Below are 27,866 nucleotides of genomic sequence, written 5' to 3' on the forward strand. Positions count from 1 at the left end.
GAGCATCTTGTCTGTGCTGCAGTAGAAGTGTTGCAGTGCTCTCTTCCTTGCACTTTTAAGGCCCAATATGTAACTTTATTCCTTTTCTCTCTTTAGGAGATGAATTAAAATGCAGCACACCACGTGCACGGAGGACAGAATCTACCACGCACTGGAAAGATGTCTACACGGGCTTAGCAGAGATGCTGTCTCCAGCAGATGGGCTGGTAGGTGACCTGTTAACCGCAAGCATATTGGCCACGAGCCTGACAGCCTCAATGGGGTCAGACTCTTGTGTTCTTCTGTTTCTGCATGATCCTCTGACCTACCTGGGCATGGGAGAGCTGCTGGTGCTCCTGGAGGCTTGGAGGCCTTTTCTCCCTTCCAATGTCTAAAGTTAGAGGTGGGATCCAACCTAGACAGTCTTCTTGAGCCTCTCGTTGTGCGAGGAGATGTACCAAGGTGATGAGCAAGTCAGGTCTTACATAGGTAAAGCTCAGCAGAGAAGCTGTGCATCTTGCCAGTTGTCCATGCATGAGCTGGAAGGAGGAGGTTTCTTCATTCAGCATGAGAAAAGACCCCTTTGTGTAATCAGCCTTGTCTTTGCTTTCATGCCTGCAGCCCTTAGAACCTATGGGTGTAATCTCTGCTGCATTGTCAGAAGAGTGTGGAGATGCGGTTATCAGCTTTATTTAAACCTAGATCTGATACCATGGTGGCCATAAAGATGTGACTGTGATCAGAGGGCTGCAAAGGGATCTGGGATGGTGGTGGTGAGGGCAAAGTAGCAATGAGAAGTAGTGATTTCTGAATGTCATTTTGACCTATCTTCCTCGTACTCACACTTGTAGGCTGCAATTAAATCACTCCCAAATCCTCTGGCAGATGAAAGAAATTAAGTTAATTTGAGGGGCTGTCAAATTCAGATTTTCTTTTGTCTGTACGGTTCTTTCAACTCCCTCTGCTTTTTCCATTTACCTGTAAGTCAAGAAAGAGATGCAGAGGTAATCCTCCCTGCTGCCACACACTGGAGCGATCCCTCATGCCCACCGGAGTGATGCTGGCTCCCCGTGCTGTGGCGTCCCCACGGGTCCTGCTTCACGCAGGGCTGACCAGGGCTCCTGGATCCTTTTGGTCCCCCCACATTCTGGGAAACAGTTCCTGGAGTGTGACCTACATTCCTGGTTCCTGGAAGCGCATCCTCGCGTTTGGCACCGTTACAGTGTGTGTCCCGAGGAGTCCATCTCGCCAAGCAACTCATTGTGCGCCGCGTAGCTCACCTCTTCCTGTAATTATAATTAATCAATTCCTGTGTCACTCACGAGCTCTGCCCATCTCTAATCCCAGCCCCTCAGTGCTGGTGTTTGTGTTAGGGTAGCCTTTTAAAAAACGACTTTGTAATTTTTCCGGCTCATTAGCCAAGACCAGACTGTATGGGGCAGGGGTCAGCTGGTGGTGGGCTCTGCTGGAAGCAGCTGTGCTGCCTAGCGAGTCCTCATTCCTAATGATTTTCCCTGATCTCCCCGCCTGCTGGCTTCCAGTCCTCTTCATGTGGCTTTTGTGGGGTTTGGCACAACAACCTGGCATTCCTGGGAGAATCTCGGGCCTTGTACACATCAGAAAGTTCCCTTTCATCAAAAGCATTTGTGCCGCTGCCAAAAAAATCTTCAGCGTGACCAGCGAACCCTGTTTCCGCCGCCGTTGGTGGATGGGGTGGAAATGGCTTTGCTGTGCCCCCCTGGGTACCGCTTCTGGGCAGCCCCTGGGGCAGCGCTTCTTGGCCAACGCCTGTAGTTCTCTTCCCTGGGGGATCTCCAGCCCCACTTTGAAGAGCTGCTGTTTCACATCCTACCCCCTTGCAGTCGGAGTAGGAAGTATTTCATTATTGCAATAATACGTATGATGTAGGGAAAACAGATCGTAAGGCACAGATGTACCTACACCCCTTAACAGTGGATCCTATTTCCATTCAAAAATAGAGCAGAAAAGTTCTCACGTTCTTCTGCCTTCCCCATGTTAAAAGCAACAGTTGAATTATTGCTGTCCTGTGTCAGACCCAGGCTGTTATTTACAGGGCTCTGTTCCTCCTGTAGTCAATGAATCCCTCCATCTTGTTCTTCACGGTGCCATAGCCTTCTCCTTTCTCATTTTTAACTTCTTATATCACTTCTATTTCCCAATTTATTTGCTTTCCCCTCTTTTTTACCATTTCCGTACACCAAAATAACACGGACCACGTTGCAGCTTTTGGGGCTGAGACCTTGCTAGAGTTTTGCTCATTTTTAAATTATTTACTGCTTTATTTTTACATGATAATTTTACAGGAGGTTGCTCCAGAGTAGGTGAGTAATCGCTTCCGATGCGTTGTTTCCCCCCCGCGTAAGTGACTGACGAGCTGAGGTTTGTGAAGTCAGCAAAGAGGAGAAGTGTGAGTGGCCATCAGAGATTTATACCCGGGATGAGCCTGTTGGGGTATAAACAGAAAATCTTTCCTGAACTGCAGTGTTCATTAGAGGAACCAGATTAAAATTATTTGTGTCTGACTCACAAAAAAAAAACCCCAAACTGTTAGAAAAGTGCTGGAAAAGAATGACCTTTTCCTCGTGGAGACCCTCTTGAGAGCACAGCCTATTTGCTTTCCTCCGTGTTGCTGGAGAGATGATAGTCAAATCACAGTGTGCTGAAGGAAGAAAAATACTTTATTTCTTGCTGGTGAACAGAGAAACAGGGAGCCTTTGGTGAAGGAGAGCGCTGAGCTTGGGTCTGGGTGCTGGTGGGGCCGGGGATGCCATCCTGGGGAGTCAGAGGTGCAAGAAGGGTTGGTGGATGGTGGTGGATGGAGAGCTGCTGGAGAAGGCTCTAGGGCAGCCCAGTGTCTGAAAGGCCCCGGGGGTCGGAAGAAGCTATTGTGTCTCTGCTGCGGGGCCCCACATGAGCCAGAGGAGGTGAAGGATGCTGGTGAGGGAGGATAGATGGAGGCCATTGGTGGGCTGGAGAAGGAGAGGAATGTTGTAGTGTTCGATGATACATCTCACGGGGTGCCCAGGGAGTTCAATCTGCTCAGTTCTAATGAAGAGAAGCTTAAGATCCTGCTCAGTTGCAGTCATTTAAATACCCTCACGGGGAATGAACAGGAGTCTGGTGTGGGGATCCTCCAGCTTAGTCACCAAGTAGCGAAATGCAGTGTCTGAAATACTTCCAGCTCCAAGTGCAGAATTAAGGTGTGCTGGGTACTAAGCCTGTCAAATGTCAACCTTTGAACCAGCTTCTCCAGGCTTGTGGTGGGTTTTGTTGTGGAGATGACTGCCCAGGCTGAGTGGAAGCACCAGAGGTGGCTCCAGCCCTGTGAGGTGCCGCTGTGCCCTGCTCAGGGGCCTCGACTTGGAAATAGGAGCTGCGGGTTGGACTCTGCGTGGTGCAGGATGCATCCCGAGGGATGCAGGACTCTTGCTTTGGGCACCTGTGCTTTGGGCACCTCCAACCCCTCAGTTTCCGAACGGCTGCGAGTTGGCCCTTCCTCTGGGCAGTCCCTTGGAGGAAACCACCTTATTCTGGTGAGGGCATGGTGGAAGTTGTGGGAGTGGGTCTGGGGGAGGGAGGAAATGGAGACATCTCCTTTTCACCCCTCCAGCTGTGTCACTTCTGACAGCACTGGGAGCTGATGCCCAGCCCGGGCACCGTGGGCGAAGGCAGCTTGGGCATGTGGTATTTCTGCTTTATTTCTTTTTTTTTTTTTGGTGTTTTGGTTTTTTTTTTTTCCGACTTGACGGTTGCCCCCTGTGAAGAGCGGTGGAGGGGAAATGTCAACCACTGGGGTCAGGAAGGAGCTGCTCTGGGAGGGAGGGACGGAGGCAGGGAGGGAGGGCGTCTCGGTGCACTTCTCAGAAAAGAAATCGCGAAGCCTCATCCTTCCGAGGCCGCCCACGGGGCTGCGGCCGCCCGGCTCCCGGCACACTGCTGGCATCTTCGCCGAGGCCGATAGCGATCAAAGCGAGAGCGTGCTCCGAGCGCGAGGGTCTCAGGTCCCTGCCCGGAGGCTTTGCTGGGGGTTTTGCTCCCCCAAAGGGAGCTTTTTCTTTGGGTCTGCATCACGTTGGGCTCGGTCCGAGCGCGCTGCGTAGGGTGCTGGGATAAGCACAGCCCCAGCATCCCCCAACTGGGATGGGACCACGATATGTCCTCGGTTGCCTGTGCTGCTGGCAGATAAATCTGACTCATTCTCTGTGTATAAAGAAAAAATGAATAGCGCTGGGTCGCTGTTCCAGTGGAGCAAAACCGGACGGATGAGCATGAGGGCAGGGTGGGTGTAAGCACCTTTTTAGCCGTGAAACTTCCTGCTGCCCTCCTGGGAGGTCTCTGGTGGCTTTTGGGACAAACTCATTGGATTTAGGGGATGAAAGGTGAAATCTTGGTTTGTGTTGCCTGCACAAGGTGCATCTTGACACCTCTAGGGCCAGAGCTCACCCTGGGGACCACTCTCCTTTAAGGTGTTGAGCACTTTGTGTGTGTGATTTTATTTATTGCTTCTGTCAGCCAAGAGGCACCTGCCTGAGCTCTGCCATCCTGGCCTTGCTATGGGCTTAGCTGAGCGAGGGGAAGTGTTTTCCCACCAACACAGGACTTTCCAGCATTTGCACAACTTGGTAGAGAGGCAGTAATGGGGAGCACAGCTCCTGCTTGCAGTGATGACGGGGAGCATCCCTGCGCTCGCCTGGGGGGACACCCCAGGGCATCCCTGAGCTGCGCAATCCCCACAGATCTGGGGTCTCCTTTGCATCTCGTAGTGAGAAATGCTTTTTTTGGGCAACGAAAGAGCAAGTGCAAAGTCCAAGAGAAAGCCTGGTTCAAGCTTTCTGCTTGCCCTCAGTGCACACCCCACCCTGGTCCACCCCGGCACAGGGGAGGGTGCCCGGCGTGGTCTGATGCTGCTTGTTCTGAGCAAACCTGGGCCCAGGGGAACGCACCCAGTTTGGGCTTTGTGCTCTGTGCTGCTCTGCCTTGGTGTAAAACGCTGCTCCCAAGTTGTACCTGCAATTTGTGGCCTGTCCTGGTGTGGTGGCATGATTTGCTGTCACACCAAGCCAGCAGCAGACCATCTGCTCGGGCACGCTGAGACAGAGGAGGCTGCAAATACAACTTTTGGGACTGAGTTTCTCACCAGGCTGCAGCTTTTCCCCAGCCTGGGAACAAACCAAGTGCTGCTCTGCAGTTCATAAAAGCCCCCGTGTGCTACCGTAGCACCCAGCTGTATCCCAGGTGGACGCAGGACATCTGCAGAGGGATGAAGAGGTGCTTTTAATGTCACTGGAGGCTTTTATTCCTGACCTGTGCACACAAGGAGCATCACCCTCCATGCCCAAATAACTTTTTTAGTTTGGATAACAGGGAATATGGCTTCAGGGACTAATTTTGCTTCCAGTGGTTGGAAAGTGGATGCTCCTGATCCGAACTGTGGGCAGAGGGAAGGGAATTCCTACCCAGGTTTGGATCCCCTGTCCTGACAGATGCCTGGTGGTATCACCAGCACTTTGCCGCGTAGTCTTTGTTTATTGTGTCCAGGGTTTCCAAACTGCATTTTGTGCTTGAGACTATTTTTAGCAAGGATGCAGCGGTTTTGGTGTGACTTTGGTGAATGCTGCTTTGCCAAATTTAGGAGCCCAGCCCCTGGCAGCCTCTTGCCTCGCAGCACTGTGTGGCTGCATCCCAGGGGAATCCCAGTGCTTGGAGTTAAACAGAAATTCTGATTATAGCGATCTTATTCAAATATACCTAGCTGCATCCTTGTGCTTCAGCTCACGGTTCCTGTAGAAGACCCAAAAATGGGTCTAAATGGTATTTGTAAGACACTTCCCTTGAGCCCTGCCCTTGTCCCCACTCCCTGCCTGTCCCCCCAGCCCCTTCCCAGTGGCTTTGCCCCAGCTCCTCCCCGGGGCTGCAGCCCAGCGCCTCTCCCTCTGCCCCATTCACACAGAATAAGGCAGAGAGCCGCTGCCACCGCAGTTTCCTCCTCCCTCGCTAGAAGTGAGAGGAAGGAAAAAGAGCCTGCGTCTCGCTGGGCTATTTGTATTTGCGGTTACGCTGGCGCAGGAAGCAGCGTTCTCCTCGCCCGGCGATGCTCCCCAGTGGAGCTCAGCTCCGCTGCTCTCCCAAATCCTGCTCCCCACGGCCAGGCTTCCCCCCGGGCAGCTGCAGCGGGGCTGGGCTCTCTTGGGTGAAATAATCATAGATTCATAGAATTGTTCTGCTTGGAAGAGACCTCTAAGGTCATCGAGTCCAACCATTAACCCAGCACTGCCAAGTCCACCACTAACCCATGTCCCTCAGTGCCACATCTTTTAAATCCCTCCAGTGATGGGGACTCCACCACTGCCCTGGGCAGCCTCTTCCAAGGCTTGACAACCCTTTCAGCAAAGAAATTTTTCCTAATTTCCAATCTAAACCTCCCCTGGCACAACTTGATGCCATTTCCTCTTGTCCTATCGCCTGTTCCTTGGGAGAAGAGTATGGGAGAAGTAATCCTCCCAGCTGAAGCACGTTGGGTTGTTTCAAAGCACGTGAGCCCAGCTGCTTCTTGCCAAGGTCAGCAAAGCTCCCAGCAGCGCTGACCGCTTCTGCTGGGCCAGTTGCTTTCTTGTTTGTCTCGCAGGTGCTGGAGCTTTCCCCGGAGGGCGCTGTGCTCTGGTACAATATTGATTTATTTGAGCAATTTGCCCAAGACCTCCTAGACAGAGCCGTGGCTTTGACCAGGTTGGACGGGGCTTTGAGCAACCTGGTCTAGTGGGAGGTGTCCCTGCCCAGGGCAGGGACTTGGAACTAGGTGGTCTTTAAAGTCCCTTTCAACCCAAACCATTCTATGATTCTATGGTTTATGGAAGTGGCTCAAAGGAAAAGTGGAGCATCACTGAATTACCGTGTCACTGTGGCTATGCCTTCACTGGCAAGATATCACCATCTGAGGTTGTGCTCTGGGTGTCATCAAACCCAGCGAGATGCCGGGAGTACCAGTAGCAAATTAAGAATTGGTACTGTCGTTAACAGCGAGTTATCTGAGCTCCTTGGAAACTTTCCAGCGGGATCTTTCTCTGCTGGAAAATGTTGATTCATTGAAAGTAAAAAGTTGCATGGCAGTGAAGGGGAGGGGTTTCCTATGGGGGAAGGCTCCTGCCCTGGTAATTCAGATACAAGCTAGGCATAAAGCCACAGAAATAGCGTGTCCTGGTGAGCGAGCGCCTGTCCACGGGGAGGGACAAGTGAAGGCTGTTTTTACAACCTTAGCACTGTTTTGCTTGTCTTGGCCTCGTCCTTCCCCCAGTTGGGCCGCAGCAGACCTCTCCCCTGGTTTAAATTAATCTTGTTTAACACCTACAAGGTGTGTAAAGGTATTTTAATGGCATTTACATGCCTTTATGTTTGATGAATTTGTAGCTTCTGCAGCTGGGAGTAGCGTTTGAGGGACAGACAGCATGACCTGTAGATGTGTGATGAATACCGCTGTCCCCTTGCCAGCTCACGGCATTGTTTCTTCCTTGTTAGCTCCAGCGCGACAGCCAACACGCATGGGTTGGTGTTTGTTATGTTTCTGTGACACTTAATAGACCGCGTGAGTGAAGAGCGGCTGGATTTATGTTTATTTCTCCTCTCTGATCATTAGCCCCACTTCCCTGCAGTGAGAGATGCTCTGTTTCTCTTGGTTTTCCTTTTGGAACGAGCTTGGAAGAGCCCTGATGCCAGCACGCCCTGCACCGTGCCATGGGCTGTGACCGGGCTGTGTCTGCACTGTGTCCGCTCCCAGGAAAAAATCCATGGTCATGTGGGATGGGGGAGATGCAAATGTGGACCCTCCTCGGTTATTTGCTAGGCTGTTTGCTTGAAATTTCCCCATAAGTTTTCTCCATGGGGCTGTGTGCATTGCCTGGGTCCTTGGGGAGGAGGAGGAAGAGGAGAAAGAGGAGGAGGAGGTGCTGCTGCTGCCTTGGTCTACAGGTCTGGAGCCGGAGAGTGCCGCCTCCTCCCCTGGGATGCTGGGCTGGGATGAATGGAGGCGCCCGGCAGCCTTCGCATGGGTCATTTCCTCTACGACCATCTGGGAGGTGGCCCTGACCGCTGAGAAAAACCATGGCCTCGGGAAACACCTTGGACCATTGTCACCGGTGGGGTCCCAGCAGCAAGAGGCAGATGTCTGGGGATGGAGGCTGGGGGGGGTGGGTTTCAATCAAACAGGGTGAAGGACCCTCCATCCCTTTGCACAGCAATTCTCTCAGCATCTGGGTAATCTTCTGGTGGGGTTTTGGTACATTTAATGAAAGTTTGAAGGTGCTAAGAGATGGAATAAATGCTGGGCAGGCTTAACAACGATGCTGATGTGAGGTCTGACTGCCACGATGCTGATGTGGTGGGGAAACTGGTCAGGGGGTTGCAGCATCTCCCCTCAGGTGCGATGCAGCTGGAGGATGTTGGACATGTTCCTGGCAGGGAGCTGAATTTTGCAGCATTTGAGGGAATTTATGGTTGGCATAGAGCATCTGGTGCATTTGAGCCTGGGGGTGGCAGGGCTGGGGGGCACGTAGCGGTGGGTTTTCTGTGCTTGGGCAGAATGAAGGTGGGCATCCAGCCATGCCACGCGCATCCCTCCAGCCTCAGCAGCCCATACGAGGGTGTTTCCCAGCCTCCTGGGGAAGAGGCATCCAACCCAGGCTGCGTGAGCACGAAGGCGCTGGGGTACGAAGCGATGCCGCTGAGATAAGCACCATTTGGTGAGATCAGATCTGTCCAGAAGGAAGGAGCAAGGTTTTTTTCCTCTGCCGTGATCTGACACGGGCGGTGAACACCTTCATCCTGACCCTTTCCCATTGTTGGTCCCTCCTGTGACCTTGGAGGGGGCTGTGAGTGATGGTGGCTCTGTCTCCCCCGCAGCCGGGCTGTGCCTCAACTGCTGGAGCCTGCAGGAGCTGGTGAGCCGAGATGCTGGCAACTACCTCATCCTGGTGGAGAAGATCCTTGGCAAGGCCAAAGAGGTGAGTCAGGGGCTGCCAGGGGGGATCTGTGGGTTTTGAGGTGGCATCAGCTCTGGGACTTGCCCTGGGTGGAGTTTTGCAGAGCTTGGTGGATGATTTTTGGGTTGTGGTAAGGTATTGCTGGAGCACTGGAGCTTGGACATGAGTGATGCTGGGCGGGCAGGTCCGAAACGCTGGTGGGACAGCCGTGTGTGTCCTGCCAGCTTTTAGCACACGGGAACTGCAAGGGAAAGCCCCAGCTCCAATACCTGCTCTTCAGGCAGCCGCGCAGATCCACGGGGAAGCGGTTTGATTTCCCAAAGTGATGCTCAGTGCCGTGCAGGAGCAGCCTGGATTTTACAGTTTGAGGAACCCACAACAATTTATTGTCGTTTAGATAATTAATCTATCACCCGATGACCCCTGCCCACCCAAGAAGGGGAATCAGGAAAAACAAGGAAACCTGAGGGCTGAAATATAAGCAGATTTAATAGAATAAGACTAGACAATTAACATTAATAACACTAAAGACCCAATATTGACCCCCAGCCCATTCCATCAGCAGAAGCCGTGCACTCCCAGCAGGGACAACCAACGTGGATCACTGCGAGCGCTGCGGCTTCTGGAGGAAGGGAAGGGTCTCAGGGCTCTGGCACTGGGGCAAGGAGTTCTAGGGGTGGCAGCCACCAAGGGAGAGAGAGAACTCCTCAGCAAACTCTCTAATTTATATTGAATGTGACAATCATGGTATGAAATAACCCTGTTGGCAGCTTGGGTCAAGTGCCCGGGTCTCGCTCCTCCTCATCCCTGCACCTGGGGAGCTTGGAAACACTGAGACCTTGAAACCCACATGCCATGGCTGGCTATAAAGTAAATATTTTTACAAATTCAGACACTGGAGTCTTCTAAAAGTGCAGTTCTCCCAGGCATTAGAAAAGAAATTAGTCCTGTGTCGCTCAAACCAGGACACGGGGTTGTAGGGCTGCGCGGATGGAGCCAGCCTTCCCCAGACCGTCCCAGCTTACTAGCTGCTCTGGGGAGCTGCTAGTCCAAATCAGAGCAAATTGAAGATTTCCTGTTGGTTTTGGTGGAAACCTTGCCACAGCTCTGGCAGGCTTCCTGCGGGGCCAGGAGTAGAGCTGGGACGCTGGGGACCATGCAGGGTTCACAGGGCGTAGCAGCAGTCAGGCTAAGCACAGTGGGGAGGTGAAAAGGTCACGGGGCTGATGGTATCGACCTGCCGCGGTCCCATCATGTGCTGGAGAAGCTCGAGGCATCATCAGTTGAGCAGGGTTGGCTCAGGCTGTGGCTGGGAAGACCTTGGAGGAATCCCTTGATGTGGCAGGAAACCGTGATGCGTTTCCTAAACCCGCAACGCTGGGATTCATGTGATGGGGTAAATGCTGCCTTTCATTTTTGGGGGCAAGAAAGGCTCTCTGGCTGCCAGACTGCGGAGCTGATACCAGTTAAGATTAGCACGATTTGGTTTAATCCGTTTATTATTATTTTTTAATGGCTGGAGTTGATGTAGTCGCAGACAGCATTTTATTACATTAGGGTTTGCGTAAGCGTTTGTTGCCCTTTGTGCTGTGCCTGGGAACAAGGGGAGAGTGTCTGCAAGCATATCCTTGAGCCGTCACTACGTCCCTCAGTGAAACAATTCTGCTGGCTCTTCACCGGCAAGGGCTGGGACAAAAATCCATGGTTTGCCTGGTGCTGCTGAGCTTTGGAAGCCACTTGCAGGGGCTGGGCTGTCTGCTCGGCTCTCCGAACGGCCTGCTTTGAGCCCCTTTCATAGCATTTGATGCAACCCCGCAAGGATCAGGAGCATCGGAGGGCTGGGAGCTTGGTCAAATCTCGAGGGTAAAGGCAGAGCCGCAGTCTGTGCTGATCTGCCTGTCCCATCGGTGTGGGGCTTTAGGGGTTATTTTCCCACAGAGACAAGGGAATCTGCTGGGGATGGCGATGTGATGGTGTGGGTTGGGTGCTTGGCTGTGCTGTCGGGGAGTATCCCAACACCTCCAAGGATGCTTTTCGGTAATGGCTCATGGTGAGCACCACCAGCTCATCCTTCTGCCCTCGGGCTGTTCCCCACAGGTGCAGGAGAAGTGTGACTACGATCTCGTACCCCCCCTGGCTCTGCTCTTCTACTATGCGGTCCTGTATGTAAGTCCGAAGGCTGCTGCTCGTAGCGTGGTCCCAGCCCGTGGGGAGGCACGGGGGTCCCGCGGGACAGTCACCCAAATCGGGGTGGCTTTCATCTGAAATGCCATGGTCTGCTTTGATCAATTCCTCTCGAAAAAAAAAAAAAAAAAAAACCCAAAAGATCCTGTATGAATCTACAGGGATCAAAACTAGGCAACCATTGCACAAGCTGAGAGATGAAAAAAATGAGCTTCGGTGATTTTTAAGCTTTTGATTTAAAGATGGGCTAATGAGAAAGGGAGACGGACAATATCTGTGTGCAGAAAGGCAAATTTTTTTCATTACCCTTTATACTTGTGCAAAACATATAGGCAACGCTAATGAAAAGGAGTGGAGCCTTCACAGGAAATACTTTTTTTATTATTATTATTATTAGCACAATGCATCATTATCCCAAGGAAATCATTGCTGCCAGATCTTGCAAAAGCACAGGCTGTAATGCGATTCATCTGTATGGACCTGTGGCTGTTAAAAAGAAATTTATATATAGGCTTTGGCACGTGAGCCGCAGCCGGGAGGTTGGGAAGGTGCAGAGCGGATGAAGCTTTCTCGGAGCTGTGCCCAGTGGGGATGCTTTGACCCTTCCCTGGGAGAGGACAGGGTGTCACAGGGTGAACCTCTGCTCCGATCCGCTTCTCCTCCTCCCACTTCCAGCCTAAAACCCTCGAGTTTTTATGCAGCACTCGAGGTCTGTGTCCTTTCTCCCTTTCTAACCCTGTCTCCCCATCCCCTGCAGGCTCCCCACTTCCCACCAGGCTCTGACCTGCTCCTGAAAGCCGCCAGCATCTACCACAGCTTCCTCACCTGGCCTGTGCCCTACTGCGACATCTTCCGTGAGCTGCTCACCTTCATCAGCGACGAGCTCAAGGCCCCCGGTGAGCGGTCCCCCCCTGCCCTGGGGTGTGCCCCTGCTGCTTCCCCAAAAATTGACCACCCCGTGCTTCTTCCCGAGGCTCTCCTGGTGTTGCTGTCTTGTACCCCACTTGCTCCATGAATCCCTTGAGCGTGGTGTCCACATTTACCTTGTTCATCCCAAACCTCAGCTTTTCCAGGAGGTGAGGACTTCTGCCCTCTATCCTCTGGATGATTTTCCCTGGTGGTCCAGCACAGGGTGAGACCAGATTCCTCCGGAGGAGCAGGGCAGGGTTGGGTTTTTGGTGGCTGCCTTGCGTGCAAGGTGGTGGGAGCATCCTAGGGACTCTCACTCAGCTCCGGACCAGTGTGAATTAGCGAAATGTGTAACTATTTCCTGGCTGCCTTTCAGTCTGGTGGGTCTTTTCCATGGCAAAGCACGTGCTGGCTGCTCCCGCCCAGCCCTGGGCTTTGTTTGAGGAGATGCTCGGTGGGGTGATAACAGTGGGTCCATTCATTGGCATGAAGGTGGCTGGAGCCTTCGAGCCTGCCCTTGCGTGGAGATTTCCATAGGGCTGAGGGACTCCCTGGCTCTTTCTTTACAGCCGAGACACTACCTTGTGATACGGCTTTGGGCACATCTATCAGCAGCAGCAGCGCTCCTCTTAATTAAGGACTCCTCATAGATGTCCTGTTGTTCCCAATGGAGCAGCTTTTCCAATTATTTCTAAAAGGCCCTTTTCTCCTAATTTCCCCGTCTTTTGGTGGCTTATGGAGAGCAGTTATCACACAGAGCAGATTTCAGCCCTTGTTTAATCCAGCGCGGGGCCATGGCAGCAAGGCTGGCTCTGAGCAGGACTTGGGAGGCCTTGGACATGGGCTGTGGCTGAGGCTGGAGGTGCTTCCCCACGTCCTCAAACCAGGCACCTGCTTTGGGGACCCCTGATGGGGACATGAAACGCAGGGTCTCTGTCACGGCAGCAACATCCTGCAGAGATGGGAGCCTGTAGGTACAGATGGGATGAAAGATGCTTTCAAAGGAACAAAAAGATTTAAAAAAACCCCAAACCTCTCTGCAGTGTTGGCCCTGGACTGGCTGATTTACTCCCAGCTCAAGGCTCCACCAGTATAAATGGCCATGGCCACCAGGCAAGGTCTGGCCGGGCTATTGTCCTGTGTCCATCCTCCAGCTCCAAGCTGCAGGGCCAGCACAGACATAGGGATGCTGATCCCACGCTGCTGCAGCCGTGGACTTCCCCAGCTCCTTCCCGGTCACTTATTGCCGTGACCCCGGTCAGGCCGTGTTTTGCAGACCACTGGGAAAGCCCCAGTGCTGGAGGTGGGGGGGCTGTTGTTTTGCTACATCCTGCTCCTGTGCCATCACCACCATCACCAGTGCCGGAGGCTGTGTGAGCTGGGGACTTTGGTCCGAAAGATTTTCCCCTCCTACAAGCACATGAGATTCCCCCACCCCACCAAAAGATGTCGTGTAGGAGATGCTGGGGCTGGGAAGCCCAGTGCTGTCCCCCAACTGGAGCCAAGAACAGCAAAAACGTGTCCTCTGCTGGTAAGCTGGCCAGGACCTTTAAGGCTTGTGGCACGGCCTTTGTGACCTGCCGCGAGGCTGAAGCAAAAGCTTTTTATTGAGATGAGGGTAAATATTAACTGAGAACAAGCTGCTGTTAATATTTGCCAAGAATGCGATGGCTTTTATCTGCAAACTGGAGCTGATGCCCCCTCAAGGGGCCTGTGTGGATCAACATGAGGTGCCTGTGGGTGCTGGGTCCCCCCGTGGGTGCTGCTCCTGGGCTGCCGAGCAGCAGCTGGGGTTGGGACGTGGCTGCCCGCAGTGATAAGGGTGCTGGATCTTGACGCCATAAGATCTTTCTCAAGATGTACCCCCAGTCTGGCTGCTTGGGGGTGACACGGGCTTTGCTGTTGCCAGTACAGGTCCATCTGATGTCACCTGGTTGGGGTTCCCGGTGGCACCCTGGGGGCAATCCCAGGGAGGCATCCAGGGACATGGGGTGCCCACGCCAGCCTCTTTTCTGCTGGGACCAGCCTGGGCTCCATCTCTGCAGGAGGGAAGGTGGCAGTGACCTGCTGTCCATTGGCAAGATCCAGGGCCTGGGGGGCTAAAGCAAGTGGCAGAAGCTGCTAAATGTCATCTGTGCAATTCACATCCCACATCAGCAGCTCTCCTGTCCCCTCCTTCGGTTGCTTTTCCATTGCTCTGGGCTTTTACCCCATTGCTCTGGGCTTTTACCCTTTACACCCCAGAGGTCCCTCGCTCCTGCACTGGTCCCCTTACGTGGCGGCTGTGCCTTATCGCCATGAGCAGTTTTGGTGCCACCATAGCCGCTCCAGGCAGCGGGTCGGCCAGGTCAGCACCACATCAGGAGACAAAGTCACCATGCTCCTGAGGCAGAGTGGTCTGCAGTGGGGCCGTGTCTCATGTCCTCTGCTCTCTCTCTCCCCCAGGGATCTCCTTCCAGAGGCTGGTGAGGACGGAGCAGGGGCTGCCTGTGAAGAACTACCAGAGCTCCACCGTGTAAGTGTAGCCACCCTGGTGGTGGGCACAGCTGGTGCCACCCTGTAGCATCCGCATGGTCTCTCACTGGGGGGCTGCAGTGAGCAGCATCTCAAAGGTGTAAGCGGTGGGTGCTGGGGAGAAGAGCTGGAGAGCTGGGCTGAGCTGCAGGGAGGGACAAGGAAAGCGGTGTCACTGTCTGTGGGCTCCCCGTGTGGGTTGTCCCACAGCCCTGCTCGCTGCAGGGCTGCAGATCTGGGTGAAAGCAGCCAGGGAAGGCAAAGCCTCCTCCACAGGTCTTGGCGCACGTTGGAGAACAGCCAGGAGACACTTGGTTTGGGAACCACCACCCTGAAGGGGGTCAGAAGCGAGTCTGTCCCAGTGCAACAATCACTGAAAACCTTGCAGCTCTGAGCGCAGCCAGACTTTGCACCGTGTTCAAGGGCTGAGCCTTTCCTCCTGCCAGGGCACCTCATTTGTAAATAGGAAAATGAGCCCAGGTGGTGTGTGCCCTTCCTGGCTGCGGTGCCAGCCGCAGGGACAGTCCTTAGTGCACAGACGCTCCGTGCAGGAGGGCTCCGCTGCTGTTTTGACCTGTCCACCGATGCCCTGCAGCTCTGGACCTGCACCCGAATCCCACCCAGCTGCGCTGGTGCTGCTGTGTTGCTTTCCCAGTACAGCTCTGCTGCTCTACAGGGTTATTTATACTGGTGCAAGTGCTACCACTGGTGACTTACAGCAAGATGGCTATATTTGCATAAAAAGCCCCAAAAACTTGGCACAAAGCTGTACACAAGCTGAACCTTGGGTTTATTGAAAGCTTGTGCCCATTGCTGAGCTTTCTAGACCCAAGCACAACAGAGCACATCCTTAATTCAGAGACATCTTTGCTCAGAGGTGGACTGCTCTCTAGGAATGGAAGCACATGCTCTCTGGGCTACAGGTTTGGGAATTGAAAGCCTGTGGATATCCATAGAATCATAGAATATCAGTTGGAAGGATCATCTGGTCCAACCTTTCTTGGCAAAAGTACGGTCTAGACAACATGGCCCAGCACCCTGCCCAGCCGAATCTTAAGGGTGCCCAATATGGGGTCATGTTGTGGTCCACAGCAAAAATGCAGCTGAAGGGTGTGGCTCTTCTCCTTCAAGCCCAGAGGTGATGCTCTGACCTGCATCTTGCAGGGGGAAGATGTTTTGGGGACCACTCTAATTTCCTACCCCCCACTTCGTTGCATGTGCTGGATGTTCAGTTAGGACAAGTGGATGCTGGGCTGGAGCCCTGCCTGGGGTTGATTGAACAATTATTGGGCTGGTGATAATGCAGATGTGACAGGAGAGATGGTGTCAAGAATGGTGCCAAGGAGCTGGATGGAGTATGCTCATCCCTTATGTGCTCCCTTCCCGCGGCTGGCACAAGCAGCGTGGGTCTGGCCCCCCTGCATAGCCCCGAGACTCTCAAGATGTGACTGACACGAGAGGACACTGCCATCTAGCGTGAATGTCATATAATCATAGAATGGTTTGGGTTGGAAGAGACCTTAAAAGATCATCTAGTCCACCCCCCTGCCCTGGGCAGGGACACCTCCCACCAGACCAGGTTGCTCCAAGCCCCCTCCAACCTGGCCTTGAACCCCTCCAGGGATGGGGCAGCCACAGCTTCTCTGGGCAACCTGGGCCAGGGTCTCAACACCCTCAGAGTGAGGTCTCCCCAGAGCCTTCTCTTCTCCAGGCTGAACCCCCCCAACTCTCTCAGCCTGTCCTCACAGCAGAGGGGCTTCAGCCCTTGGAGCACCTTTGTGGCCTCCTCTGGCCCCGCTCCAACAGGTCCATGTCCTTCTGATGTTGTTGGCCCCAGAGCTGGATGCAGCACTGGGGGGGTGTCTCCCCAGATCAGAGTTGAGGGGCAATTTGTCCCAGAGTTTCATGTGCCACCACCATCCAAGCCTGGATGCCCAGCCTAACTGCTGTCCCCTTGTCCCCAGGACGGTGCTGCTGCTCAACCGCTCTGAGGTGCAGAGCGAGTTCCTCTCCATCGCTGAGAAGCTGAGTGCCAGCGAGCAGCCACAGCACGCCACGCTCATCCTGCTCCTCGAGCACCTCTACCAGGCCAACTTCGGCACCCGCTGTGACCTGGAGAGCCTGCACCACCTCCTGAAGGTAGGCTCAGAGAGCTTCAACTTCGGTGAGGCCATGATGCTGTTGGGAGCAGTTTCATGCAGGTGGCTGGTGGATTTCCTGACCAAAATAATATTTGATTGACAAAAAAAAGTTTTCATAATAGTTCTTGCAGGAGAAATACACATATTTCCCTTTTTCTCATGTTAGACCTGAGGTCCACGCTTCTGTTTTGTGAAATGTGGTGGTGGGGTTAACTCGCCTTTTACCCTTTTACTCCTTTCCCCATCCTTAAGCGGAGAGAGGGGGAGCCTCTGGATTTGAAATGCAGCAGAAGTGTTTGTTTAACCAGATAAACACTTTGCTTTGGTGTTGGGGAAGGTGAAAACTGCTGAAGAAAACCCCTTAGGTGTGGTCAAACACATTTTCTTCTCTTTGCAGAAGTTCTGGGGGGACTTGAAGGGAAGGGGGTAGGAGGTAGAGGAGGGAGAGAGATTTGCCTAATGGTGGTTAGTGACCTTCCCTAAAGACCTCCATCTCTCCTCTTGCCTCTGCTCCCCCAGTCCAAGACGCTGGAGGAGCTCTCGGAGATCTACGCCAGCGCCGCTGACGCGCAGGAGGTCGCAGCCGCCAGCAGCGACCCCGTCCTGGCCCGGGAGCGGCTGCACTCTGTGCTGCGGGACATCGCCGGGGCTGCCTCCTTTCCTGCCATCACGGGTGAGGAACTCCCCAGGCCCCTCTTTCCTCCAGGGTTTTCTGCCAGCTCAGGCTCTGCCCAGGTGAGGAGCTCCCCCGCGGGTGCTGGGAGCCAGCCCTTGGAAGAGCAAAACCCTCTTTTGCAAAGTTCCAACCTCGCACAAAAACAGCTACAACAGAACAAAACACCGACCCAGGTTCTATTTCATAGCTACATGATGAGCCAGAAATTGTTTCTCATCTTCCATTAAAACAGAAAAAGAAAAAAAAAAAAAAAAAAAGTAGTTCTGCAGCCTTTTTGGGTGAGATGAAAACGTTGAATCGGAAGCCGATGGCAGCTGTGACGGCTGATGGCTCTTAGAGGTGTGGAATGTCCTCTCGTCCCAACTGCATGGGACTTCACAGGGATAATGACAGCAGCATCAGCGCTCTGCATGGCCAGGGCTGCCCAAAACATGTGCATGGGGTGGGTGGCATCTCCCACCAGCCGGGAGAGCTGTGGGGAGCGCTATGGGGGTTCCCTGCAAACTAATTCCACTCCCTCCTCTCTTCCCAGGTGAGGCTCAGCCCCGCAAGCTCCACACCATCCCCATCCCTGCCGCTCGCTGCTACACTTACAGCTGGGACCAGGATAACTTTGGTAAGTGGAGGGGGGTCCCCCATCCCTCCTAGTGACACCAAAGCCTGTGCTCCCCATTGCAGGGTGGGCTGAGCAGCATTTCAACTCCCCTGGCGCTGACACATGCAGCTGGGCATGTGGTACAGACTGTGGCCAGAGCCTGAAGGAGCTGGTAACAAAAAAAAAAAAAGCATCCAGCTTTGGAGCCCCCAACATCAGAAGGACATGGACCTGTTGGAACAGGTCCAGAGGAGGCCACGGAGATGCTGGGAGGGCTGGAGCCCCTCTGCTGTGAGGACAGGCTGAGAGAGTTGGGGGGGTTCAGCCTGGAGAAGAGAAGGCTCCGGGGAGACCTTAGAGCCCCTTCCAGTCCCTAAAGGGGTTCCAGGAAAGCTGGGGAGGGACTCGTGATCAGGGAGGGTAATGGTTTTAAACTGAAAGAGGGGAGATTGAGCTGAGATCTGGGGAAGAACTTCTTTGCTGTGAGGGTGGTGAGACCCTGGCCCAGGTTGCCCAGAGAAGCTGTGGCTGCCCCATTCCTGGAGGGGTTCAAGGCCAGGTTGGACGGAGCTTTGAGCAACTTGGTCTGGTGGGAGGTGTCCCTGCCCAGGACAGGGGGGTGAGACTGAACGATCTTTAAGGTCCTTTCCAACCCAAACCATTCTATGATTCAATGAAATTGTTGGTGATGATGGGAGAGATAATGCAGTGGGTGCCAGTGTCCCCTGGATGGGAGGGGACATGGGTGTCAGCTCGAACATAACGCCTGCTGTGATCCCAAGCAAAACCCTTGTCCAGGCAGTGGGCAGAAGACACTGGTGGCCCCAGAACACGTTGCCAAGAGAAAAATGATGCAGAACTTCATCTCCTGGGCAAAGTTTCGCCTTGCATTATACTGGAAGAGGTTTGTCGCACCAGAGTCCATAGGGATGCTGGCAGGATAGAGACCTTGTTTGATAGAAGGGTCCTCTGCAAGGAATAAACCTTGCTCATGCCCTGGAAATAATTGTTGCTGGAAAAGCCTGACCAAACTGAGATGTCAGGGCTTTGTGGGGCTGAGACCTCCTCGGACACTGCAGCTTTTTCCCCACCCTCAGCAGGGATGGCCAAGGACCTGTTGCCTTTGCCGTGCTCTCGGCCCAGCCACAGCAGTTTTGCAGGGGAAGTGGTGGCTTCTCCTTCTGCTGAGCTGGTCTCTTCAGCTTCCCCATTCCTGGAAGACCTTTTCTGTTCCCGTGAAGGTTTAGTGTTTGTTGCTTGCTGGCCCCAGCAAGCTGGACCAGAGCTTTGCAGTGAGTCCAGTCTTGCTGGGAGGCCACCCACAGTGGGGCGATTTGGGGTCTGATTAGCCAAATACCTTGCTTTCCTCCTGCCCTCCAGTTAAACCTGAATCGGACGTGACCACATTGTGAAATCTGTGTAGGAAGGAAGCAAAACCCCAACTGGTGTTTGCCTTTCGAGAACCCAAACAGAATGTGACCTCAGGGAGAGAAACACATTTTGTTTTGCATTGCATCTGAGTGCCGTATGGAAATCTGAAAATGTTCAGTAGGAGGTTTTCAGCTCCTTGTTTGAAACTGTGCAGGATCAAAGAGAACGTTGGCCAGGCTCTAGTAGTGTCATTGTCTGGAGTCATCACGTTTCCAGTGGTTGTGTTGAAGCCCGTGACAGACACAGTTTCCCTCTGGTTGCCTTTCAGATATCCTCAATGATGTCCTCAGCAAAGAGTGCAGTGTTGTTGAGCCCATGGCCTCGGAGAACGAGGAGGAGGACGAAGAGGAGGAGGAGGAGGTGGAAACCGATGGCTGTTCCCCCGAGCGGGACTCGCTGCTTTCCCCCATCAGTGCCATTTCCAAAGACTCTGTGTACTCAGCGCTGTCGGAGGAGGGTTCTAAGCCCTCGCGAGTGTCCCTCTTCACCACCTCCAAGGACTCCATCTCGGAGCTGACGGTGGTCTCCAGAAAGTCCCTGAAGTCGTTTGTCTCCAGCCTGAAGGACTGCATGGACAGCGGGTATGCGGAGGACAGTGACGAGAGCTCCCTGGACATGGTGGGGAGGCCAGAGCTGAAGGTAGAGAAGACCCACCACAAATACAGACACACGCTGACCAACAAGATCTACAAACTGTTCAAGAGCAAGAGCCAGCTGGTCTTGAGGAGGGACCTGAAGGACTGCCCGGACACGGGCTCTCTCCCGCTGCCCCTGCGCCGGGCTGAGAGCCTGTGTGCACCCCAGGCCAAGCACCGCATCCCGGCGCGCTCCCGGCGCGCTCACTCCCTGCCGCAGCACGTCCTGAGCCAGCGGCTGCCAGCCCTGCTGGCCCCGCGGCACCTCAGCCTCCACCGACGGCCCTTCCTCAGTTATGATGAGGACGCTAAGGTGGCCACCCTGCGCGTTGTGGTCTTCGGCTCCGACCGCATCTCGGGGAAGGTGGCCCGAGCCTACAGCAACCTCAGGTGAGCCGGTGGGTTAGGGGACCTGGCTGGGGGACCTGGCCCTGCTGGGATATGCCAGAGGGCTTGGCTTACCCAGCCCTCTCCTACCTTCTAGGCTCAAGGAGAGCACCTGCCCCTCACTGACAAGGTACTTCAAGCTGCAGTTCTTCTACGTCCCCGTGAAGAGGAGCTGTTTGTCTCCATCAGCCCCACTGATGCATCCCTCCCCATCCCTGGGGGACCCGCAGCTCCGGGCCTCGGCACAGGCGGTAGGTGTCCTGTTCACTGTGGAGCTCACGGTGCCACCAGTGCTCTGCTTGGCCCCAAGAGTGGTGTGCGAGGAGGCTGGCAGTGCAGGCTGAGGGGAGCATTGGTGTCTCCTCCACCAGCTACTATCGTGGGGTGAGGAGCCTGGGGGGACCCATGGTGTGACTCCTGTCTGTCCGGTTTCAGGACCCCACCTTGGCTGGGAAGGAGAGCAGCACCAACGACATCTCCCACTACATTGGCATGTTGGACCCATGGTACGAGCGCAATGTTCTTGGGTTGATGAACCTGCCCATGGACGTCCTGTGTCAGGTATGTGCATGCCAGCTGGTAGGGCATGGTGTCCCGTTTACCCGAGGTGCAAGGCAGCTGAGCAGAGAGCTTCTGCTTACCACTGAGCCATCACAATCCTGTACAGCAGGTTGGGCTACGTGGACCTGGGATAGAGATGGATGGTCAGGAGGAGGGTTTCCATCCCCAGCGGGGTGGGATGGGCAGTTCTTGGCGCCGAACTGTGGGTACCATGTACCCCATCAGGCTTGTGACTTCTCTCATTGCAGTCTGCCAAGCCGGAGGCTGAGCCCCAGGAGGACTCTCAGGAGCAGTTGCCCATCCTGGCCGACATGATCCTCTACTACTGCCGCTTTGCCACACGCCCTGTCCTGCTCCAGCTCTACCAGACAGAGGTAGGGGAAAGGGCTCAGCCCTGTCTTGTTGTGGGGAAAATGGGGGGTCTTCTGCCTGTGCCACCAGCTCAGGACCTGCCTGTGAAGCGGTGGGGGTATGGCACACCCATCACATGCTGGTGGGGCAGAACTTGGTCCCCAGGTGCCCACCAAAGCTCCTGGCTCAAGGACTGAGATCATGCAGGTCCTTGCCCAGACGATCCTTAAGTCACACAAGTGGTTTTCCATCCAAATACCATTTCCCATGACACAAAGCGGCTCCTGTCAGTGCTGACAGGTTATTCATGTCACTGGAAACCCCTCCAGTGCTCTGCTTTCCAAACTAAGCCCCTCCGTGAAGCCAATTTTCCATGTCCTGCTGTGTGCACGGGGCAGAGGTGGTGGGGAAGGCTGAACTCATGGCGGCAATGGCCGCTTTGGTGCGGTGGCATGGGACAGGCTGCAGTGAGCAGAGCCACTGCTGTTAGTGGGATTTGTGTCGCCCAGAGTGATGCTCAGACATCAGGCTCATCGTGTGTTTTCTTTCTAGTGGGTTGGGGAATTTTCTTTAAATGAAAATTAGGTTTTGGGGTTGTTTTACTTGCTGGTGGTCTGTTAGAACAGTCGGAAGTATCACAGAATCACAGAATGATATGGGGACGGAAGGGACCTCTGGAGATCATCCAGTCCCACCCCCTGCCAGAGCAGGGTGAACCAGAGCAGGTTGCACAGGAACATGTCCAGGCAGGGTTTGAATGTCTCCAGAGAAGGAGACTCCACCACCTCTGTGGGGGTTCCAGGGCTCTGGCACCCTCACACTAGGGAAGTTTTTCCACATGTTGAGATGGAACTTCCCGTGTTCCAGCTTGTGCCTGTTGCCCCTTGTCCTGTCACCGGGAACCACTGAGAAGAGCCTGGCCACATCCTCTTGACACTTACCCTTTAGATATTGATAAACATTGATGAGATCCCTGAACTACAGCTAATGACAAGTGTCACCCGAGGCGGTGGTCAAAAGGTGTATTTTGAAAATGTGAGAGGATTTTCCCAAACTGACCTGTTTTCCATAGAAAGGATTGAGAGGGATGAATGTTGCCTGGTGTGGGCTGAGTCTCCTCACCACCATGTCTCCTCTCCTCTCCTCTCCCCTTGGCAGCTCACCTTCATTGGGGGAGAAAAGATGACCGAAGTCTTTATCCACTCCCTCGAGCTGGGCCACTCAGCGGCTACGCGGGCCATCAAAGCATCAGGTCTGTAGCTACTTCTGCACCCACAGCCCTGGGGGTGGGGGTCTGCAAACCTGGACAGAGGGGCTGGAGGGACCGTGGGCTGGAAGAGGTGTCAGAGCCCAGGCTGCATCCTGAGCAAAGATCCAGACATCTTTTCACAAATTTGGAAATGAGGCATCATGATTCTCGCATTCCTTTTCAGGAGCAAAGCTGTGGCAACGTCTTGTTTTTACTGCTGTTAACTCTAAAACATATTTGCAATGAAACAGCTTCAAGCCCATTTCCTTCCTCTCATCAGCACCTGGCCAAGTGCCGCTCTTCATCTTTTCCTTTTCGCTGCTTTCTGTTGTTTGTGCTTTGTCCAGGAGTGTCATTTATAAAAAAACCTTATAGAATGGTGCAGGCTTGAAGGGACCTTAAAGCCCATCCAGTGCCACCCCCTGCCCTGGGCAGGGACACCTCCCACCAGACCGGGTTGCTCCAAGCCCCATCCAACCTGGCCTTGAACCCCTCCAGGGATGGGGCAGCCACAGCTTCTCTGGGCAACCTGGGCCAGGCTCTCACCATCCTCACAGCAAAGAAGTTCTTCCCCAGATCTCATCTCAATCTCCCCTCTTTCAATTTAAAACCATTCCTCTCGTCCTATGGCTCCCCTTCCTGATCAAGAGTCCCTCCCCACCTCTCCTGCAGGACCCCTTTAGGTATTGGAAGGCTGCTTATGTTTTCTTAAGTTTACTGGGCAAAGCAAGGTTCATGCACGTGCTTGTAGCCTTCCTGCAAGGGAGATCATTCAGTGCTTACACTAGGAATTCCTAAAATGAGCAGAGACAAGAAGCAATGGCAGAAGCATCTGCCTGCAGCATGCTCTCCAGCTCTTCTGGATACCGCGGTCCGGTGCGGTGCAGCTCACAGAGACATCTCATGGCCAACCAACAACACTGCACTTAAACACGTGTTTTATTTTTTTTAACCAATTGCTTTTCTGTGATCTCGCCTTGTCTTTCTAAACAGAGCTCGTAAAATATCCTTCATGTGAAGTGTCGCCACCCCACTCCCCCAAAATACAGGCTTGGCCAAGACCTCTTCCCAGTAACTCCTGAAACCACCAATCCTTTCTGACTTTGATTTTTATTTTTTCTTTTTAACTTTTTTTTTCCCTTGGGTTGTCTGGCAGCACACCACTTCACATCTGCAAAAAATTATCCTTGAGGGGTGGAGGGTGGGGGAAAGTTAAAGTGTTGGGCACAGTATTTCAAGGCTAATTTAATGTGGGCACAAACACGCCCGGAAAAACAGGAGCCGGGTTAGCAACGCGGCCTTTTATTGCTTTGTGTTTTCCCTGGAGCGCTGACCCCTCTGCACCGGCTTAGCCAGCACCCCTTTCAGTTCTGCAGAGCTGCTTGTTGTCCTTTGTGTTGAAATTTCTGCACTGGATTAATTGCTTTCTGGCAGCTTTTTAAGCCACCTTTTCTTTTTGCCTTTTTTGCTCGGCAGCTGCGTTCAGCAAACCATTTCCCCCCCCCCGCCCCCTTTCTGTAGGTATGGAGCACGCTGCCGTATCGGTCGCCGGCTGAAGAATGGGGATAAAAGGCCACCGTGTGACGTTTACTCCTTGTTTTGTGCAGGTCCAGGCAGCAAAAGGCTGGGCATAGATGGAGACAGGGAGGCAATCCCACTAACACTACAGATCGCCTACAGCAAGGTGAGCGCACGGGAATTGCACGAAGACAAACGGGGCAGAAAAACACTTTGGTGCCAGGCAAACATGTCTCTGCTGGGGGGTGAGAGAGGCAAACGCTGACCGTGTGCTGGAGGAGCCCAAATCCAAGCCCAGATGAGCCAAACTCAAGCTAATTGTCTACTTACTGGCTAATTAGGGGTGGTTTTCCACTCCTGTTCAGCCCAGTAAAATAGGGGATGTGCAGCCAGTTTCCATAGACTGGAGATGTCCTGGGTGCCACTTTACACTGGTGGACTTGGCCTCCAGGGAGCGATCTTCTGCTGGTCACAGCAATCCTCTTGTTGTGTTGGTCCCTCTGCAGTTATTTAGTCTTAAGCCCGGGCAATTTTTGTAAATCCAAGGTTAAATGATTTTTAATGTCTACTCAAACTTTGTCTGTGCAGCTCCAGGTAAATCCAGATCTGAGCTAGTCCAGCCAGATGGTTAGGGGTGGGAGGCAGGGTACCATCAGCCTGGAGCGTGGCATCTCATGGGCTTTGCTTGGGTCTCTGCAGACAGCCGTCAGTGGAAGAAGTCACTGGAACGACGTTGAGAAGGTCTGCACATCTGTCAACCTTAGCAAAGCCTGCAAGAAGTATGAAGAACTTGGTGGGTAGAGGTGGTCTTTGTGGCTTTTTGTGGGGAGCAACGGGAGGGACTGGTGGAGCAAGAGGATGGTGTGGATCTTCTAGCTGGAGCAAAGCAGGGATGTGTACATGGAGGAGAAGATAGATAGGAAGGTGCCTGGGGTTCCCTGGGGCTTGCTGTAGTCCTTGGCTGCCCTTAGCACCACATCAGGGACGAAGGGCATTTGATTTCCTGTTGTCCTAAAGCTTCCAGCCAGGAAATGGGATGTCCATGAGGGATAGGGCTGGGACGCTCCAAACAGCAGGATGGTCACTGGAGAAGTGGTGCTTTCCAGAACCGCACTGGTTTAATAAGGGGAAGGAGAGACGGGTAGAACTGTTGTTAAATTAAGTAGGACCAAGGGAGGGGTCCTGCCACCCACAGCAGCTTTCAGCAGGCTCTCGCCCAGCTGATGCTTCAGCCCTGTTTCCTTCCTGCAGCTCAGAGATAGCTGCCAGCCACATGGCTTTGCTTCATAACTTTTTTTCTAATCAAGTTTCCGATGGGGTATTAATAAGGCTTTGAGCCTTTTAAAAGCAGCAAGACTTTTAGTCTGTGTGCGTATTTAGAGGCAATACCTGTTCATTCTTGTTTAAAGCTGCTGTTTTGGCAGTCAGACACCCAGTTCTGAGTAAACAGAGGGGTTTTTTTAGTTCCTCTTTCCTTGTGTGTGTTGTGTCTTGGCAGATGTGTGGTTTGTGAGCAGAGTAGTCGCAGCAAATGGGTGATCTACCAAATAGGAGACAGCTCCTATGTGCCCCACACAGCTCAACCTAAACCTCTGTCCCTCCTGTTCCCAGCGCATCCATGAAACCCATGCAAACAACCCTGAAAAAAGCCTAGCAGGATTTAATTTCTCACCACCTCTATGCATTTGGGTGTTTCTGGGCTAGTTCAGGAGCTTCGCTTGTGCTGCCAGCACTGTGGGTTTGGTTCAGGGAGTGTCCTCGGTTCCACGTTGGGGAGAAGCTTCTGCTTCATGAATTTCTTCCTTCCAAGAAAACCTGGTCCCCTTGATTGTCTCCCTTGGTTTTCACACTCAGCAGTTTGACCACAGGATGTCACTGTAATTCCAGATACAAAAAAGCATCTCCGGGTGGACTGCAGGAAAGGCCATGCTGGGGGATCTAGAATTTCCTCATGATGGTGGGGCAATGGGTCTTCTCCTTTTTAGGTCCTAAGACAGTTAAATGCCCTTTGCTGCTACGTTTGGAAAGCAGCTGGAAATGATTCAGAAGTTTACCTCTGTCTCTATGATTGCTTTCTTTCTGTGTAGGGGAAAGGAAATCATTGGGGAAGGAAAGCTAGAACTGTATCGTACTTCCCTTCACAGTGGGGTCCTGCTGAGAACCGCTGTCTCTGGGATGCTTTGAGGGGTGGAGGGACCACTTAGGTTCCTACCAGCAGCCCAGAAGCCCCAGGTGATAACAGTTTTCTTTTGTTACAGCCTCAAAGACAGAGTGTCTCAACTTGACCATGACGGAGGTGGTCAAACGGCAAAATTCCAAATCCAAAAAAAGTTTCAATCAGGTAACTCAAAACATGGTGCTTTTACATTTGGAGACAGGATGTCAGCCTGACTCAGCTGGGAGGGAAGCAGGGCAGCAGACAGTAGGTCCTTGGGGGATCGGTTTGCTGTTGGCCACCAGGCCTGCCTTAGGGGGGTGCCCAGCTCCCCTGGTCCCCTTCCCTGCACAGGGATAACGCGCTGAACCTGGCAGCTCCCTTACTCGGACTCTTCTTCTATCAGCAGATCAGCGTGTCCCAGATAAAAGTAGACAAGGTCCAGATTATCGGTCTCCAGTCCTCCTTCGCTGTGTGCCTGGACCAGGATGAGCAGAAGATCCTGCAGAGTGTAACCAGGTAGGAACTGCAGCGTGGCCAACTGCTCCTGGGATGGTGCATCCTGTGTGTGAGGACTTGTCCGTGAAGCTGGGGTGGCCAACGGAGGGACAAGGTCCTGAGCACCATTGTGGATCTCTGCCAGATGCCCAAGCTGGGTCACATAGCTCTAAGCTCTGCAGTGCAGCTGAGCTCAGGTGGGATGGGTGGTCCTACTCAGATCCCAGCAGTAGTTAAGCTTCATGACTTCCACAGTCTAAAGGGTTGTCCCCAGTCAGAGCCTTCAACTTCTAAACCTCATTTGGGTTCTCCACCACCTTTGGCATACCCATTGCAGAAGGGACCCATGACCTTCATGGGAGAGACTGGGGTAGAGCAAGAATTCTGTTCATTGGCTCTTCATCCATCAGTCATGTCCCCAGGACTGGCTCCCCAGGTGATTTGAAAACTCACTGTAGACAACATACTTCCATGAGCACAAAGAGATCTAACCAGTTGATCCACAGGTCTTAAAAATGTGCAAACATTTCAATTTCTCCCTCAGAGAAAGCAGAACTCTGCAAGATTATGCTGCCTCCAATGCGAAAAGATTTAGGATATTATTTCTTAAATAACCCTAAAGAGCAGCATTTTACTTAACTGTTTGTTGTGCAACTCAAGGGGCTGGTGGGAGAGTTCAATGCACAAAATGGAAAAGGAGCTACTTCCCTCTCCCCAAGACTGGGGGGATTCTCTTTTTCCCTAATGAGTTTCAGAAATTACTCTTGATGGATGTCTGCTCTAGGTCCCAGTTTGAGCCAGCTTAAAGACCTGAGCTCTCAGCACTCAAACTCCAGTCCTATTAAAGACTGATTCCTGTTTGTTTGCAGGTATTTCTGCTGCACCCGAGGACCGTGATTTTCAGCCACACACCTTACTTAATCTTGGTTTCTTTTTGTTCCCCTGCAGGTGTGAGATCTCTGTGTGCTACAAACCCAGGGACAGCGATCTCTTTGCACTGAGAAGGTCCTCTTTGCCTCCCCAGGACTCCTCTGAGTTTCATTCTCTCCTGTGTTTACCCATTGCCACCTTCAGTGGAGCACTTCCATAG

At 53.2% G+C, this 27,866-nt stretch overlaps 1 protein-coding gene across 1 annotated transcript; it reads left to right on the forward strand.

Moving 5' to 3' along the window:
• The first annotated feature begins 109 nt into the window (after positions 1–109).
• PIK3R5 (phosphoinositide-3-kinase regulatory subunit 5) lies at positions 110–27,866 on the forward strand. Its single transcript, XM_074160042.1, has 18 exons — positions 110–206; positions 8,893–8,993; positions 11,070–11,138; positions 11,914–12,052; positions 14,511–14,580; positions 16,544–16,718; positions 17,240–17,393; positions 17,929–18,012; positions 19,691–20,447; positions 20,542–20,695; positions 20,880–21,005; positions 21,254–21,379; positions 22,515–22,608; positions 24,213–24,289; positions 24,823–24,916; positions 26,382–26,464; positions 26,688–26,797; positions 27,725–27,866. Exons 1-18 carry the CDS (start codon positions 110–112, stop codon positions 27,864–27,866), a joined length of 2,652 nt encoding a protein of 883 aa, XP_074016143.1.

The sequence above is a fragment of the Numenius arquata genome, chromosome 17 (assembly GCF_964106895.1).
Source record: "Numenius arquata chromosome 17, bNumArq3.hap1.1, whole genome shotgun sequence".
In the NCBI taxonomy this organism is placed as follows: Eukaryota; Metazoa; Chordata; class Aves; order Charadriiformes; family Scolopacidae; genus Numenius; species Numenius arquata.